The following is a 19,814-nucleotide window of genomic DNA, read 5'->3' as shown; positions in this document are numbered from 1 at the left end:
CGCATATTTGTAACAGTGTTAAAGTTGTTTATACGGCCACCCTCAGTGTGACCTGTATGGCTGTTGATCAAGTATGCCTTGCATTCACTTGTGTGTGTGAAAAGCCGTAGATATTATGTGATTGGGCCGGCACGCAAAGGCAGTGCCTTTAAGGTTTATTGGCGCTCCGTACTTCTGCCTACGTCCGTGTACACAGCAGCGTTTTAAAAAGTCATACATTTTACTTCTTGAAACCGATACCGATAACTTTGAAACTGATACCGATAATTTCCAATATTATTACCGGCCGATAATATCAGCAGGGCGATATTATCAGACATCTCTACTTATGATAAATAGTATCGCCATGATCGATGAGTCTAACGCGACTAAAGTGCGGAAGGTTGCTGAAAGAGGTGGCGTACCATTGAGTCCTGCAGCAGGTCCTCCAGTCTGCTCAGCCTGCTGCTCCTGTCACAGGTGTACTGCCTCTTGATGGTCTCCTGCAGCTGACGCAGGTACGACTCGCAGTCCCGGGCATCGCTCATGAACTGCCAGACACAAACAGATGATAGAGGATAAGAAACACTGAGGGTACTGAGAGTGAACTGTGAATAAAAATAGGCAATGGCGTGTGTGTCACCTGGAAGTAAACGGTGTTGTCCTTGAGATGTTGCTCCACACACACACACAGCTGGTCCACCCACTGCCACTGCGTCTGCAGGGCGGCGCTGTACGCCTGCAAACATCATGTGCAGCACTCTAAACTTACATCCTCATTATAAAACCACACTTTTCAAAATACAATAAAACATTTTTTTAAAAACCGTTGTACTTTATCAACTCACCTCCAGCGTCTGCTTGGCGGGATGGTTCTCATGACACAAGCGGTGGGATGTTTCTTGCAGAGAGCGCATCACCTCCTGTTTTTCATCCAGCTCGGATCTCAGCTCCTGAGGAGCGAAACAGAATCGAGTGTTGGCATTTGTGTGCGCTTACAGGCCACTTTATTAAGCACTAAGGGGTGTAACGGTACATGTATTTGTATTGAACCGTTTCGGTACGGGAGTTTCGGTTCGGTTCGGAGGTGTACCGAACGAGTTTCCACACAGACATTTTAAGTAGCGCACCGCACGTTGTGTAAACAATGCACACCGAGGCACAACACACGGCATGCTAGCAGCGACCGGGCTACGACAACGAAGCGAAAGCGGTTTGCCGACATTGTTCAGCAGCGGTAGGGTATGCTTCTGGCAACACGTCAAACATGCTAACCCATTTGAAGCGTCACCACCCCCAAGTGAACATCGCTTCAACGAAGAGAAAGACGAGCGTCGTGCAAACACCGCATTCAAGCAGCCTCTCCTCGGCGAGTCAGGCAGGGCTAAAGCAATAACAAATGCCGTTGGTGTTTTTATAGCAGCAGATTTAAGACCATATTGCATTAAACACTAGATTTTGACCCACTTCTGAGTTGACTTAAAACTGTTTAATGTTGCACTTTTTATATGTAGAAGACAAGTTTTGTCATTTTATTTACTCTGAGCAACAACTTGAGGCAGTTTAATGTTGATTAACGTGGGCCCCGACTTAAACAAGTTGAAAAACTTATTGGGGTGTTACCATTTAGTGGTCAATTGTACAGAATATGTACTGTACTCTGCAACCTACTAATAAAAGTCTCAATCAATCAAAAAAAGCACTCTATATGTAGAAAGGTTTTGTTAAGAAACTATTCTGAGCCTTATCTTATTTAGTTTTTATTGTATATATGTTGACCACATGAACCCTGGCAATGGACCCTGTGTGTATATGTATGTTATTATTATTCTTAGCATTCATGACTGCTTGCTGTTGCACTGATCAGCTTAGTGGTGGCTCACATCCATCACACACACAGCTATTTCTATTTTTGGGCAGAATGATTATAGTGTTCCCAATATTAAAAGGATAAAGCCATTGTTTACAAATTTGGTAAATAAATAACCAAAAAATGCATATTTTGTTCTTTTCTTACTGTACCGAAAATGAACCGAACCGTGACCTCTAAACCGAGGTACGTACCGAAACGAAATTTTTGTGTACCATTACACCCTTAATGTATATACATGTATGTGTGCGCGCACACACACACACATATAGATATATATATATGCATATACACCCACCCCTAGTGTGAGTGGTTTGTTTGTGTTTCCCTGTCTGCACCCCACCCCCACTCACGCTGTACAATTCCCGCTTGGCGGACATGTTGGCGTTGTTGTGACTCCAGTCGAAGGCGATCTCCTCCTCCTCGCGCTCATTGAGCCAGATCAGCTCCTCGGTGCAGTGCGACACGAAGGCGTGCAGGCTCTCCAGGCTCCGCAGGCGCCAGGACGAGTTTTCCTACGGCGACAAAGCACAACAGTGGCGTCAGCGCCCAAAGCAAAAACATCCCCTCTCTCGCTGTTCTTGTCTGACGTGTGTGCGGCTCACTAGTAGCTTGCAGTACTGATGCTCCAGCTTGGCCAGGGTCTCACAGTAGTTGCTCTTGAAGTTGGGGGACACTTTAGCCTAGAACGGGACGACATTGCAAGTGAGCACTAGAATCTTTGTGTCTTGTTTGTCATAAGGTGTGTCCTGTGCACCTCATAGCTGCGTGCTTCCTGCAGGCAGCTCATCAGCTCCTCCACTGCCGTGTGGACACTGTTGTGTTCCTGCAGGTTGTTCTCCACTGATGGAAGGTCTGCTCCCCACTCGGCCCCTTCCAAAAGCTCCTAAAGGACAGACAAGTTTAAAGAAAGCTCCAAATTCTTCTCCAGGACCACGGGAGGTGGTGTGATCTCCAACCTGCGTCTCCTCCACCCATCCCAGCAACTCGTAGATGAATCTCAAGCTGCCCTCGTCCTCTGATGACGACATGGCCACAAGCTGGGAGCGCGCCATCGGACGTCGCAAGAGCGCGGCGCCCGCCGCCCCCAGCAAGGTCTGACCCAGCGAGAACCCGGGACCCGCAGCCCGCTGGCTGGGCAGCTCTGTGGTCGTGTTCCCTGGGGACTGCGAGAAGTGACCTTTCCTGTAGAGACTGGAACACTGAAGTCTGAGCGAGACCAGCTCCTCTTGAAGGCACGACGCCCTGGAAAAGACCCACGTGTCATCACTACCTCCGCCAAGGAAATGAAGTTGCCGCGCCGACCCACCTGAAGGCCAGCTGGTCCACTTGGTAGTACTTCTCATCACGGAGGACTTTGAGCTCTTGTTGGAGTTGTCCCATGAGAGACTCGCAGTCCTGCAGGTAACAGGCCAGCTCGCTCTCGCACTGCACCGCCTCGCCGCTCTCCGCCCGGGACATATCCTGGCAGCACAGCGAGCATGTCAGTGTTCTCACCTCTAAAGCAGCTGCAGTCAATCAGTTGAAAGTAAAAGTGTAACGGTGCGCCACAATCACGGTTCAGTACTTCGGTTTTAAGGGGTTTTGATGAGAAGAAAGGGTGACTTACTCGACTGACGAACTATGTTCGAGAACCAATTCCATTCGTAAATCGAGGTTCCCCTGTACCACAGTGCAGACGAGTGTAACAAGTTTGAAGAGCGTGAATTATTATTTTATATGTGACTCTTATTATTGAAATGCAGCATTTATAGTTCCAGCTTGTTGTGACGTTCCTCATCTCAATGCTTTCATCTTATGCACTTCTCTTTGTCTGTTGACATGTTTCACCGGGTTACCAAACCAAAGACTTTAATCACGGGAGAAAGTTAAGTTTTCAAACCCTGGCTTCTACTTGGCACTACCACGTAGGGCTGGGTGATATGGCCTTTTTTTAATATCTCGATATTTTTAGGCCATGTCACGATACACGATATATATCTGGATATTTTGCCTTGGCCTTGAATGAACACTGGATGCATATAATCACAGCAGTATGATGATTCTATGTGTCTACATTAAAACATTATTGTCACATACTGCATTAATATATGCTCATTTTAAACTTTCATGCAGAGAGGGAAATCACAACTAAGTCAATTTAGCAAAAGTGTATTTATTAAACAGTTATTAAGCAGTGGCACAAACATTCATGTCATTTCAAAACAGAAAGTGCAAGATTGTCAGAGACATTTTATCCAATGATTGTCACACACACACTAGATGTGGTGAAATTTGTCCTCTGCATTTGTCCCATCCCCTTGGGGAGCAGTGGGCAGCAGCGGCGCCGCGCCCGGGAATCATTTTGGTGATTTAACCCCCAACTCCAACCCTTTGTTGCTGAGTGCCAAAAACAAGCTATGAGTGCACTCTTGTGCATGATGTCACTAAGATGACATATTAAAACAACACTAGATTAAAGTGCACTTTTTGTACAGAACACCACTACAAATAGTTTAAAACAAATAAAGTGCACTTTTGTGCATGATGTCACACAAGATATTTCAATAACTGTCAAATAAAAATTAGCTGCATAATAGGAAATTAGTAGTGTATGTCCTTCGCTATGTGGTAGGTTCCTGCGGACGTTATCTCCTTCTGTTGTTGACTATTTTTTTTATTTTTTTTTTGTTGATGTGGAAATGGTTGCCTCTGCATTTTGTTGGTGTGGCACCGAACGGAGATGTTGACATGCAGAGTTTCAAGCACTCTTCATTCTCTAGCGCAGGGGTGGGCAATTAATTTTTACCGGGGGCCGCATGAGCTACCCGAGCACTGCTGGAGGGCCACATCGACAATATTTCAATTAAATTTTGCTCAATATTATTTTTGATGTATACCGTAAGATAAATAATAATAATAATAATACTTTCATTTAACCTAACTTAACTTTATACCAAAAGCACTGCTTTGGAAATCATTTGTACCCCTTTCAGAGATCACATTTAGTTCCCCTTAAACATCCTCATGTTGCACAATGAAATGTAAGCATAGGATGAAGTGTGCATTCCTGTAACTTTCTCTAGTAACAGCATTCCATGATTAATATCAATAAATTAACATTAATAATAAATGACAGTAGAATAAGCACACGTATGACTGAGGAGTCATAGTGTAACTTTGTGTGGTGTTTGAGTTGTCCGACTTTTTGTGTGGCCATAAACGCACCAGTGGTTTAGTGCTATGCGTGTTGGTGACAGATGACACGTTGGTTTTGGCCTGGTTTGTACAGCAGAAAATGACTAGTTTTTCGAGATAGAAGTGTTTCACTCATGATTTTGGTGTGGTTATGGCCGAATATAAACAGTTTTGCTCAATAAAGTGATCGATATAATTCCTGGCCTCGAAGCATCTCGATAGACGTTACAATAATTGAACGGTGTTCAATTGAACGGTGTTGATGAACACCGTTAGGGCCGCTTGTTGTCACTGTCACTCAAAGTTGCATTGCAAAATGACACAGAATAAATGTGTTTATTTTGTTTAGAATTCAGATGGGATTTGATTTGGTGCTCGGCATATATTTGCTGTGCGCAGAGGACGCTTGAGCAGTGCGCAATTGCACAGGCGCGCACCATAGAGGGAACGTTGCTTGGCAGTCCATGTCTTGTTGAAAACACGCCATTCCTCATCAACTTTTCTCTTTTTAGCGTTTCGGGTGTAAACCGTGCATCACTTGTCGCTGTGCACCTTCACTCACAGGTTACACACGGACATACGCACATAAAGAACACTTTTCAAAATAAAAGCAGCACCGCTGTATTGCACACTCGTCATGGATACTTTTTAAAATGTATTTTGTAATTTATGATTGGTCTCACGCGGGCCGGAAAGGGACGCACAAAGGGCCGGATGTGGCCCGCGGGCCGCAGAATGTCCAGGTCTGCTCTAGCGGGTGACTTTTCAAATGATGCTACATATTAGCAGTAATGCTACTTTTTGTAGCAACGCTTTTGCCCCACACTTGACAAATTACGGTTGTCTGTTCGACATCTTCCCGCTTGAAGCCAAACCACCGCCAGACAATGGACCTCGTGCTGTTTTTCTTGGGAATTAATTCTTCCTTCATTTGTTACCAGATTCGCACCTTCTTTCTCTCGTATTACCACTCGCACCACAGCTAACGTTACCCATGCCGCTACCTCTCTGCTCCGCGAGGGAGTATACGTATGTGACGTATGTAAGAAGGTGCGCTTGTTTTACTTCTGTGAGAAGGAGAGACAAGAAAGAGTGAGAAGAGCCTGTAGTGTAATGCCCTCAGCTGAAAGCAACTGTGTGAGAACGTATACTCGAATATAACGATATAGTCATTTTCTATATCGCACAGAGACAAACCCGCGATATATCGAGTATATCGATATATCGCCCAGCCCTACAACCATGAGCCATGACTCCCAATCGCCAAGGGCTGCGGCAAACCTACACTTCCTGTCCCCTCACTGTTAATGTGGGCTGTGTGGGAATGCTGTAAGCCTCTGTACGCAACCAAAAAGGCACATTACAAATACATGTACTGTTACAGAACTCATTAAAAATGTGAGCACTTACAGCTTGTAGTGTGTTCTTTGCCAGGGTCAGTTTCTCCTCACAGTCCACAGCAAGGTTCTGGAACTTATTAGCTCTATGGAGCAGCAGCTCTAATCTGAAAACACAAACATATTGTCAGCATTTTATTTAGCAAGACGTTTGTATGGAGGTTAATTTGTGTCTTTATTATGAAAGCTTTTTTTTAACAATCAATCAATCAATGTTTATTTATATAGCCCTAAATAAATGATAAATAAATGATAAATGGGTTATACTTGTATAGCGCTTTTCTACCTTCGAGGTACTCAAAGCGCTTTGACAGTATTTCCACATTTACCCATTCACACACACATTCACACACTGATGGCGGGAGCTGCCATGCAAGGCGCTAACCAGCAGCCATCAGAGGCAAAGGGTGAAGTGTCTTGCCCAAGGACACAACGGATGTGACTAGGAAGGTAGAAGGTGGGAATTGAACCCCAGTAACCAGCAACACTCCGATTGCTGGCACAAAAGTCTCAAAGGGCTGCACAATGAATTTATGTAACCAAATTCTTTGCATTCAAAATTTGTCAACTGAATTTTTAAAAAAATTTTTACACCAAATTATGCTGACAATTTTAATTAAAAAAATTTGGTAACAAAATGCTTGTTTAAAAATGCAAGTGTTTTATAATTCAGTGTTTAAAAAAATTATGTGCTTAAAAATGATGTGTCAAAAATTCAGTGCAGAAAAATTTGCTGCTTACAACTGGACCCACTTCCGGGAAAATTTTATATTTTCGTTTTTTTTTATTGCTTCAATATTAATGTACCCAAAGTGAGTGAAGCTTTTTGAAGCAGCAATTTTTTCTGCACTAAATATTTATACACTGGATTTTAAAACACTGAATTTATATACACACACTTATTTGATACTGATTTTTTTTCACTGAATTCGTCAGCATAATTTTAAATTTGTATGGAGGGTAATTAGTGACTTTATTTTGTGAACTGAATTTTTTTTACATCAAAATATGCTGACAATTTCAGTGAATTTTTTTTTGTAGCAAAATGGTTGTTTAAAAATTCAGTGTATTAGAATTCAGTGTGCAAAAATTCAGTGTTTAGAAATGATGTGCTTTAAAATTATGTGTCAAAAATTCAGTGCAGAAAAATTTGCTGCATAAAAACGCAAAACCCACTTCCGGTAAATTTTCTATTTTACCCCAAAGCGGGTGCAGCGTTTTGAAGCAGCAAATTTTTCTGCACTAAAATTTTTACAAACTAAATTTCAAAACGCAACATTTTTATACACACACATTTTACTACAATTTTTTCTCCACTGAATTCATCAGCATAAATTGAAAATTCAAATGCAAAAAAATCTGTCGAATAAATTGAGTGTAAAAAAAAAAAAAAAAAAGCTTTTGTAATAAAGACTCAAATTAACCTGCGTACGTTGTGTGTGTGTGTGTGTGTGTGTGTGTGTGTGTGTGTGTGTGTGTGTGTGTGTGTGTGTATGTGTGTGTGTGTGTGTGTACCTGTCCACGGCTGGCCGGAGAGCCTTCTCCCTCTCCAACATCTCCAGGATGAGTTTACCCCACTCCTCATCCAGGTCATTAGGATGAAGGCCCTGAGGAAGCTTGATACGTCCAAACTCCACCCACACCTAGTTACACACAACAATGGGTGCATGATGAGTGCAACACACACTCCAGGCGCAGACAGCATGGTCATGTATGAAGTGCTAACAGTCATTCCAAAAATGCTCTTTCATCTAATTTTTGCTGGGGCGTACCTCAAGAAGTTTGTAGAGGTGTTCCAAGTGAACTTTCTCCACCTCTTTGGCGGGGATCTCAGTCTCCTTGAAATGGACGTACTCGTTGTAAAGTGCCTGAAGGCGGAGGGAGACAAAGCTGAAACCCGCTACCTGTCATTCACCAACATTTACCGTTATCTTCTCCCCTTCCTTTTTGCTATCAAACCGAATATTCATCCAGCCTCCCTCAAAGGCCCCGAACAAGGACCTTTATTTTGAAATCTTGCAAAGAGCTTCACCTTGAGTTCGACAGGATTTTGGGGGAAGTTCTTGTTGGCCATGATGGCCGTTTGATGACGGCTCCACTGGAGCAGAGAGGAGAACCTGGACTGATACTCGGACCAGCGCTGGTCCACCTCCTGAAGACAGAAAAACAATGACACATTAGTGTCTGATAACAATGACACATTAGTGTCTGATGGGACTACACTGCAAAAAGTCAGTTTTCAAAAACAAGAATAAAAAATACAAAAATTAGGGTCATTTTATTTGAACTAAGCAAAATTATCTGCCAATAGAACAAGACAATTTGGCTTGTCAAGACTTTCCAAAACAAGTAAAATTAGCTAACCTCAATGGACCCAAAAATACCTTAAAATAAGTATATTCTCCCTAATAACAACTGTACTACTATATGAGTACGTATTTTCTATTGTTTCATTGAAAATAAAACAGCAAAGTCCATTTGGCTTGAAATAAGAAATTATTACTTTAAAAAAGCAGTTTCATACTTGTGAGTGTTGATGACAAAGCTTTGCAACACTTGATATTCTAGTTTCAAGCATGTTTTACTCAATATAGGTCATCCAATCTCAGCAACAAGCTGTAATATCTTACTGAGATAATTTAGGACCAAAACCCTTAAAACAAGTAAAACACTAACATAAAATCTGCTTAGTGAGAAGAATTATCTTATCAGACAGAAAATAAGCAAATATCACCCTTATTTGAGATATTTCATCTTACTTAGATTCCAGTTTTTGCAGTGTAAAGGAAGACTGGTGACACAAAAGTGACACCATTTTTTTCTCCTGAAGTAATTTTCCAGCCTTGTCTGGCACACGCCTTCATGCCAAATATTGCAATAAAGATTCAATTTGCGATTTTTGGATTTGATTAATTTCAATGCATAAAACTGCTCAAATGATGAGGGAAGTAATGTTACTTTTAGACCAGAGCGTGTCCAAACCTTTCCCACTGAGGGCTGCACAATGAAACAAAAAAAGCATGCAGGGCCATTTTGTTATTTTTAATTTTTAAAACTAATACAATAAATATTGTAGCCCTTAAGGCTTCCTTCAATTTTGGTGAATGTTCTAGGATCTTGGGTCATTAAAAGTGTTAAAAAGAAGTCATTATTTTATTTTCACTTGCAACACTTAAAATATCTACAGTATAGATCAACTTCAGATCTAATGTTGCCATAACGTTTTAATTTTTTTTAAAGAAAACCCAGATTTTTATGACAAAAACACAATATATGCAACAAAGCATTTTTCAAAATTAAACATTAAATGTGAAATAATAGGAGTCTTAAATAGGTAAATATTTCGTAACAATATTGCTTTTGATTCATTATTATTTTCTGAGCAATGACAGTTGGAAAAACAAGCAGACGGAAGGTCTCCGGGATCCTAAAGGCCCCACTCATAAAAGTGTTAAAAAATTAGTCATGTCATTAAATAGTATTGTTACTTCCAACACTGAGGGCCGCACACTAACAAATTAAAACATGCAGGGGCCATTTTTAATATTTAACATTTTTAAAACCAATACATTGTATAGATTTTTTTTAACCTTTATGGCTCACCACAAGTTTAGTCCCGGAGACCCAGAAGGGTCTCAGTCATAAAAATGGTAAAAATAAGTCATAAATAATTTTATTTTTTTACTAGAACTTCAGGTCTAGCTGTGGATATGAAGTTAAAACAAATCAAACAAACAAATTGTGTTTGACCTTTTTGCCCTACAAACCCGTTTTAACGGCAAAAACACAAAATATGCAATATTTTCCCCTCATAACAATTTCTAAGTAGACTATTTGATGTGAAGTAATTTGTGCCTTAAATAGGTCAACACTTTATAACAACATTGATTTTAATATTAATATACATTATTTTTTTGAGCAATGAAAATTATTGGGGATGCAAAAGTGGCCAAATCATAAAAGTGTTCCAAAAAAAAGTCATACATTATTTATTTGAACTTTAGATCAACTTCAGATCTATACGGTGATTATAAGTTTGTATTATTTCTAACTTGTTTGTTTTATGCCCTTTTTGTCAAAGAAAACTTTTTTATATGGCAAAAACACAAAATATGCAATATTTTTCTCATAAAATATTTAAATGTGGAAAATAATATGCAAAGTAATTGGAAATTTGAATAGGTCAATAATTCATAATCACATTGAATTTGATTCATTATTATTTTTTGGGCAAAGAAAGTTTTCAAGAAAAAAACAACCTGCATGGCAGCTTTGTGTTAGTCGAGTCAATATTGCAACTTTGTCTTCTTACATTTCACCTGCTAGCTCTTTTGTTCCACTTTTTCTTTGGGAGGGGTGTTTACAGACATACTCTTGGCAAAAGTAAACACAAATACATCATGGTGGTGCGGTGTTGAGGAGGGCGGGGTTGAGGTGGGTAGAGTTGGGGGGCGGGGTTTGGTGGTAGCGGGGGTGTATATTGTAGCGCCCCGGAAGAGTTAGTGCTGCAAGGGGTTCTGGGTATTTGTTCTGTTGTGTTTATGTTGTGTTACGGTGCGATTGTTCTCCCGAAATGTGTTTGTCATTCTTGTTTGGTGTGGGTTCACAGTGTGGCGCATATGTGTAACAGTGTTAAAGTTGTTTATACGTTCACCCTCAGTGTGACCTGTATGGCTGTTGACCAAGTATAAAAGTGTAAAAGCCGCACACACATTATGTGACTGGGCCGGCACGCTGTTTGTATGAAGGAAAAGCGGACGTGACGACAGGTTGTAGAGGACGTTAAAGGCAGTGCCTTTAAGGCACGCCCCCAATAATGTTGTCCGGGTGAATCGGGAGAATGGTTGGCCCAGGAGATATTCGGGAGGGGCACTGAAATTCGGGAGTCTCCCGGGAAAATCGGGAGGTTGAAACCGATACAGATAATTTCCGATATTACATTTTAAAGCAGGCCGATATTATCGGACATCTCTAGTATATATATATATATATATATATATATATATATATATATATATATATATATATATACCTATATATACAGTATATATATATATATACCTATATATACAGTATATATATATATATATACCTATATATACAGTATATATATATATATATATATATATATATATATATATATATATATATATATATATATATATATATATATATATATATATATATATACAGTCTTCGAAATGTCCTTTTGTCTTCCATATTCTTCTTGTAGTTTCCATCATATATTATATATATACAGTATATATATATATATAGGTATATATATATATACAGTATATATATGTATAATAACAAATATTAAACAAGAGAAAAAAATAATAGTAATAGCATTAATAATATATCAATAAAATAAAGAAAAAAATAAAGAAAAAAAAGGTAAAGAAAAAATAAACATTTATATTTGTTTGTTATTTTTTAATAGTATCTGCAGGCTGGGTCTAATTCTGGCCTCCCCTGCGCTACATCAACTTCAGATCTATCTGTTGATTAAAAGTTTTATTTTTTTGCCGTTATTTTCTACAACGTGAGCTGCAGAAAGTCCGCCGTGAGACTAAAGTCCGTCACTGAAGTCGCTGCTCCTTTTCAATGTTGTGTTTCAACTTCTATGCTAGTGTCAGCCATATTGCTTTATTTTATTCTGCTAGGCTTCACTTCCAGCTGTGTAAGGGGGAAGAGGCACAACACTAATTGGACATTAAATACGTCGTGAGGAGCCTGACCTTCGCGACGGAGGACAGGGATAGTCACGCACACACACAAACACATGCACAAACACACACACATTCACAGACACACACACATTCACAGACACACACACACTGGACCACGGTCAATAAAGGCAGATTGTTCGGTGCAGGATTACACCAAGCATCCTTGCTTCCTTCCCTTCTGTTGACTACTGCGGTATCTTCAAACAGACATGTTTGATCGAGGTAATATATGCTAACAGTCGAGGTAATACATGCTAACAGCTGATCACCGCGATCGAACTCAAAACTAATCACAATCATATAATCACCCAGCCCTACTGTGACGTACTTGTGCGGCGATGCCCTCTCCTCCCTCTGGGATTTTGGGGAAGGCATCATAGATGGACGAGACGTAGGTGATGACCGACTTCTCATCTGGGGCTGCAACATCAACGTCTGACAGGAGAAAGAAGAAGTAAAGATTACACGATTGAGGTCATTTGCATAATTTGTAATCACTAAATTAGTTTAATTGGACACTCTTGTTTTCATTAAGGGCCACATCGGTTATGGCTGCCCTCAGAAAGGCCAATTGTATCAGTGAATAACTAACATTTGCCTCATGATATTGTTACACAATGGCCTAAGCATTTGATTATTAAATATATACATATCTTTTTTACACACACTGTATAAAAAAATCTGTATATTTTTCGCAAAAAAGAAAAGAAAAAGGGAGCTTAGTCACCAAAATTACAGTGTATTATTGTCAATGGAAAAACGGTATCACTTTTTTTATATAATACAATTCTGATGACTGAGCTGCCAGTTTTTTTTTACTGTAAAATATACGGTTGTTGTTTGTACAGTGATCTACTGTAAATGGAAAACGGTTGCACTGTTTTTTACGGCAGCTGAGATGGGATTTTTTTTCCTTTTACCGTCAAATCTATTGTCATCTTTACAGTGTACAATTTGATGGATGACTTGCTTTGAAATCCTACAGTGCATTCAGAAAGCTTTCACAGCGCTTCACTTGTTCCACATTTTGTTATGTTACAGCTAGAGATGTCCGATAATGGCTTTTTTGCCGATATTCCGATATTGTCCAACTCTTAACTACCGATTCCGATAGCAACCGATACCGATATATACAGTCGTGGAATTAACACATTATGATGCCTAATTTTGTTGTGATGCCCCGCTGGATGCATTAAACAATGTATCTTTACCATGAATTGATTAACGTAGAGTTGAAAAACTTATTCGGGTGTTACCAATTAGTGGTCAATTGTACAGAATATGTACTGTACTGTGCAATCTACTAATACAAGTTTCAATCAATCAATCGAAAACAAGGTTTTCCAAAATAAGAGAACAACTTCCACTCCAGTTATGGAAAAAAAGTGCCAACATGGCACTGCCATATTTATTATTGAAGTCACAAAGTGCATTTTTTTTTTAACATGCCTCAAAACAGCAACTTGGAATTTGGGACATGCTCTCCCTGAGAGAGCATGAGAAAAGTTGAGGTGGGCGGGGTTGGGGGCTGGGAGAGCGGGGGGTGTATATTGTAGCGTCCCGGAAGAAGAGTTAGTGCTGCAAGGGGTTCTGGGTATTTGTTCTGTTGTGTTATGGTGCGGATTTTCTCCCGAAATGTGTTTGTCATTCTTGTTTGGTGTGGGTTCACAGTGTTAAAGTTGTTTATACGGCCACCCTCTGTGTGACCTGTATGGCTGTTGACCAAGTATGCCTTGCATTCACTTATGTGTGTGTAAAAGCCGCATATATTACGTGACCGGGCTGCTGTTTGTATGGAGGAAAAGCGGACGTGACGACAGGTTGTAGAGGACGCTAAAGGCAGTAATGTTGTCCGGGTGGAAATCGGGAGAATGGTTGCCCTGCGAGATTTTTGTGAGGGGCACTGAAATTCGGGAGTCTCCCAGGAAAATCGGGAGGTTGAAACCGATACCGATAATTTCCGATATTACATTTTAAAGCATTTTATTATCGGACATCTCTAGTTACAGCCTTATTCCAAAATGGAATACATTCATTTGTGTCCTCAAAATTCTACAACCAATACCCTATAATGGCAATGTGAAAGTTTTTTGTTGTTTTTTGCAAATGTATTAAAACAAAAACAAAAAATCACATATACATAAGTATTCACAGCCTTTGCTCAATACCTTGTTGATGCACCTTTGGCAGCAATTACAGCCTCAAGTTGTTTTGAATACGATGCCAACAGCTATCAGTCTAGCCCATTCCTCTTTGCAGCACATCTCAAACTCCCTCAGATTGGATGGGAAGCGTTGGTTTTAATCCAGGATGTCTCTGTATATAGCTGCGTTCATCTTTCCCTCCATCCTGACTAGTCTCCCAGTTCCTGCCGCTGAAAAGCGTCCCCACAGCATGATGCTGCCACCACCATGCTTCACTGTAGGGATGGTATTGGCCTGGCTTCCTCCAAACATGATGTGGCATTCACACCAAAGACTTCCATCTTTGTCTCATCAGACCAGATCATTTGGTTCCTCAGGGTCTGAGAGTCTTTCAGGTACATTTTTGGCAAACTTTTACGAAGGAATGGCCGCTATACCTTACAGGCCTGATTGGTGGATTGCTTCAGAGATGGCCGTCCTTCTGGAAGGTTCTCCGCTCTCCACAGAAGAATGCATCACGTTCTTGGTCACCTCCCTAACTAGGGCCCTTCTCCTCCGATCACTCAGTTTAGACGGCGGGCCAGTTCTAGAAAGAGTCCTGGTGGTTCCAAACTTCTTCCATTTACAAATGGAGGCCACTGTGTTTATTGGGACCTTCAAGGCAGCAGATATTTTTCTGTATCCTCTCCCAGATTTGTGCTTGGAGACAGTCCTGTCTCGGAGGTCCCCAGATGGTTCCTCAACTTCATTCTTGGTTTGTGCTCCGCCATGGACTATCAAGTGTTGGACTTAAAATATAGCTGTGGAGGGGGGCGTGGCCTGCGGGCCTGCAGCGAAGCGGGGTGTGCCAGGACCGGGCTCGAAATCAGCGACAGGTGAGTAGATGGCCCACCTGGGCCTTGTAATCTAATCACCTGTCGCTCTGTTATAAGCAGCAGCCAGGAGGAGAGATGTGGTTGAAGCTGGAGGGTAGCTGGCGCGAGAGCGAGAGAGAAAGAGCCTAAAAGACAATTGCTGAAAAGCAGCCTGGGACATTTCCTCAAAATAAAACATTAATGTAACCCTGAAACTGACTCTCATGTCGGTGCTTGGTGGTCTGAAGAACCCCCAGGAGGGCAACCTCCACAATAGCCTTTCCAAATCAGGTCAAACCAATTGAATTTAACACAGGTGGACTCCAATTAAGCTGTAGGTTAATCTCAAGAATGATCAGTCGAAACAGGATGCACCTGAGCTCACTTCATGGTAACATCTGGGAATACTTATGTAAAGGTCATTTCTTAGTTGTTTATTTTTAATACATTTGCAAACAAAACAAACAACCTTTTGACATTGTCATTATGGTGTATTGTGTGTAGAATTGTTGAAGACAAAAATGGTGAAGTGTGTCTCTCTTTACTAGCTTCGTCGAAGCATGTTGCTTTTGGAGCTGTTTCAGCAGATTTGAATTGCTAGGATAGGATCTTTGATCCAAGACACAACTTACATTTAACTAAAATGTTCTTTTCTTTGTGGTCGACTAAAGAAAAGTAGTGAGAATATCTCCATGTTAAGAAACTCGGCTTCGGCTTGTCTTGTTAGTAAACACAGACACGCCCCCTCCCACACACACACACATTCTCCGTCGCCTCTTCTGCAGCGCTCCAATAAAACACACTCTTCTGAGTTTCTAGCCGATACTACATAAAAAATAACGTAAAATAACGCATCATGTAGTAACAATAACTGAGTTACTGAATATAAAAAATAACGCATTAGATTACTATTTACCGCCAAAAGTAACAGCGTTACAGTAACGCGTTACTTTGTAACACATTAGTCCCAACACTGAACATTAGTTATTTATTTTTAATACATTTGCAAACAAAAACAACTTTTTGTATTGTGTATTGTGTGTAGAATTTTGAGGACAAAAATGAATTTATTCCATTTTGGAATAAAACTGTAACATAACACAATGTGGAAAAAGTAAAGCCCTGTGAATACTTGGCCTCTAACTGGACCACATATCAAGTGGAAGGTAACAAAGTCGGACTGTCCGTCCCTTCATGCAGATGAATGTATCTCACCCTCAGCGTCCAACAGTCTGGTCACTCCTAGCGACTCTGCGATCTCAAAGGCCTGTTCCAGGTTCTCACGGTTGCCCTGCTGCGACACCGCCTCCATGTTGATCAGGTCGGGTCTGAAAACACACACGCATTGTGAGGAAAGGTATTCCGGCGACATCACTGAGCCGACACGACAAACATACCTATATCGGTGCAGCAGAGCGTTGAACATGCGTCCGTCGCTCCACGACGAGGTGAAGTTGACACAGCGGAGGCCCGGGTAGCCTTCTGTGGCCTGCTGGCTCCATAGCAGCAGCTTCTCCTTGGCCGTGAGGTCGCCCGACTCGCCGCACACGTAGATCTCGGAAATCTGGGTAAGGGTAGGACATTTGGAGTTAGGGGCTGCTTCAAAGCTAGCACACCTATTGATTCTATATGAATCACAAAAAGTGCACACAGTCCATAAAGTAATCAAATTAAAATGTACCGAACTATAGAACAGCTACCCAATCAATCAAGAAACATGTAGCAGTCGGCATGGCTCTTTGTTACAAGAGGAAGGCTGTCAACCAATCAGCAGATGGCAGGGTTTAGCTCCACCCTTTAGATACATAATCACTGTGATTGACTTTTGCCAGTAAAAATAGGATTACATAAAAAGCAAAAACATTTTTTTTTTGGAATAAAGCGGCCTTTGAGCTTCTAGGGGAGATCAGAGTGACAGGATCCACATGGATGGACAAAAGCCAGGTAGGTTTACAGTTAGGATCCACAAATCCTGTTCATACAGTGGCCAACAGCAGTAAACATGTAGCAACGTCCAAACACTCCAGAGAAATGGTCCAAAACTACAAAAACGCAAGCCATTTAAAACACATGGGGGAAAAATGCTGAGAATGAAAAATAGAATAAAAAATAAACCCCAAAAACAAGTGCATGGTAGAAATGCTGCATGTTGACAGAAAGAAAACAACGGACTATGAACAAAGACTTCCTTCTAGAGTGAAAAGTGCTGGAGTACATAAATACTGTACTGTACATAGGGATGGGTACAGTTCACATTTAAACCGATGCAATTCTCTGTACTTTTTTTATGTGAAATAAATAACTTTTTTTGGATAATCAAATCTAATTTTTTAATGCAACATTCGAAAATGTGCTATTTATGATAACTGCTGTCCAGTTGTTATATCTTTTTTAATCACATTTCTGTGTCTCATTTACAGTTACAAGTCCAAGGAGTTGATGGCAAAGGTGTGTTGGCTCGTCAGTTCAGCCTTTACTGTTCTGTCTTTTCCCTAAAAAGCGTTAATACTGTAAGTATTGTACTTATTACACACCATCTGTTTGATTCTAACGTGCATCTTAGTTGTAGCTTTCAGTAACAAATTCAGAGGTGTTGAAATCGCCATGTAAAATTGCTAATGCTAAACAGTAGCATGTCAAAAGCAAATCCAACGTATATTAGCATCAAGCTAGTACACCGCCACCTACAGTATATACTGTATATCTCATACTAATTCACCATATCAATTACATTTGACGTTTGAGCCCACAATAGTATTAATAGGATACATTTTACTAACCATTCTTACTAAAAGTGTCGGATTACCACAAAACTGATTTTTGATTTTGATTGGACGTGTCATTTTGAAAATGCTTAAATGAAAATTTTAAGTATTTTGGAGTTCGGGTGTTGGTGGAGGGAACAGTGATAAAGTTTTCTAAAATAATTTATGTTAAAAAGGGGGCAGATAAATATAAGAATAGTATTCTTCCATCTGCTCCTTTCTGATCATGGAAATGTATAAGAAACAAAAAACAATGAAAGTGTCTACTGTATATGGCTTGTATATATGCATTTTCATGAAAGGAATAAGAAGAAATGATGATGATGAAATGATGAAACAATAAAAAAAATATATACTTTTTCACGATTAAAAATGACACTACTTTCACTATCAAACCCTGTCTGTGCAAAATAACACATTAAAGACGCATGATAACACTGTCAAAGGTGATAATTGTAACCACAACAAGGCACGCTCGGAAACGCAGTCTTTTGGATTCTGCAGAAGACTTTAATAAACACATTCTTTTGGATTCTGAACAATGACGAGGGAGCCCTTGAATCCACAATTCGGCTGTGAATTCCTTGTTCAAAATTCTCCCCCAAACATCCCTTATTTGTAGGCGCTGTCACACGTAAGGACGTTGCCTTTGAGCAATCACCCGCTGCCTTCGTCTTATATCGACAATCAAGGTAACAGCACATCCCACCACATCCCACCTCCCCGGATTGTAATTAATCAAATGTATATACTTGTTCTTATGCTTTCTGAACTCACTATGTTCACTGCTCGCTGTACATATCCTACAAAGTCAGACCTACACTGTTTCAATGTCCATTTCTCAGATGATATTATTGTTGATGACTGAAATGCTGATATCAACCAAACCTAACCCCCCCCCCCCTCCACATCCCACCCCCTGGATTGTAAATAATGTAAATAATTCAATATATACTCTGATGATTAACTTGTGTGATGACTGTATTATGCTGATAGTATATATTTATACCATGAATTGATTAACGTGGACCCCGACTTAAACAAGTTGAAAAACGTATTCGGGTGTTACCATTTAGTGGTCAATTGTACGGAATATGTACTGTACTGTGCAATCTACTAATAAAAGTCTCAATCAATCAATCAAAGCAGTGGCTGCAATTGTAATCACAGCTCCAAAACCATGGAATCGCAAAGCGTCCACCTTCCTCAAAGTTGAGTCTTGTAAGACGAGATTTGCCGAGAATTACGGCTCATGACGCAGCACGGTAGAACAGGGGTTAGTGCATGTGCCTCACAATACGAAGGTCCTGAGTAGTCCTGAGTTCAATCCCGGGCTCGGGATCTTTCTGTGTGGAGTTTGCATGTTCTCCCCGTGACTGCGTGGGTTCCCTCCGGGTACTCCGGCTTCCTCCCACCTCCAAAGACATGCACCTGGGGATAGGCTGATTGGCAACACTAAATTGGCCCTAGTGTGTGAATGTGAGTGTGAATGTTGTCTGTCTATCTGTGTTGGCCCTGTGATGAGGTGGCGACTTGTCCAGGGTGTACCCCGCCTTCCGCCCGGATGCAGCTGAGATAGGCTCCAGCACCCCCCGCGACCCCAAAAAAGGGACAAGCGGTAGAAAATGGATGGATGGACGCAAAACACCCTTTAATGGACACACAGACAAGTCGCAAGTACTTTGTCGACATTTTAGAAATATCGCTTTTATTTCGCGAAAAACTGCAATGGAAGCATGCACCTGGGGATAGGTTGATTGGCAACACTAAATGGTCCCTAGTGTGTGAATGTTGTCTGTCTATCTGTGTTGGCGACTTGTCCAGGGTGTACCCCGCCTTCCGCCCGAATGCAGCTGAGATAGGCTCCAGCACCCCCCACGACTTGAAAGGGACAAG

General features: G+C 40.8%; 1 protein-coding gene across 1 annotated transcript in view; it reads right to left on the bottom strand.

The window, feature by feature from the left end:
- Positions 1-19,814, bottom strand: part of macf1a (microtubule actin crosslinking factor 1a) — a 389,896-nt gene that overhangs the window by 186,766 nt on the left and 183,316 nt on the right. The window contains 15 exon segments of the mRNA XM_062047376.1: positions 405-530; positions 623-718; positions 828-932; positions 2,203-2,364; positions 2,455-2,532; positions 2,607-2,735; positions 2,809-3,094; positions 3,159-3,313; positions 6,437-6,530; positions 7,939-8,066; positions 8,196-8,291; positions 8,456-8,575; positions 12,484-12,590; positions 16,369-16,481; positions 16,551-16,717. Of these exon segments, the coding sequence (XP_061903360.1) occupies positions 405-530; positions 623-718; positions 828-932; positions 2,203-2,364; positions 2,455-2,532; positions 2,607-2,735; positions 2,809-3,094; positions 3,159-3,313; positions 6,437-6,530; positions 7,939-8,066; positions 8,196-8,291; positions 8,456-8,575; positions 12,484-12,590; positions 16,369-16,481; positions 16,551-16,717 (1,962 nt within the window).

This window comes from Entelurus aequoreus, linkage group LG05 (assembly GCF_033978785.1).
Source record: "Entelurus aequoreus isolate RoL-2023_Sb linkage group LG05, RoL_Eaeq_v1.1, whole genome shotgun sequence".
In the NCBI taxonomy this organism is placed as follows: domain Eukaryota; kingdom Metazoa; phylum Chordata; class Actinopteri; order Syngnathiformes; family Syngnathidae; genus Entelurus; species Entelurus aequoreus.
This window is presented reverse-complemented; position numbering and strand designations above follow the sequence as displayed.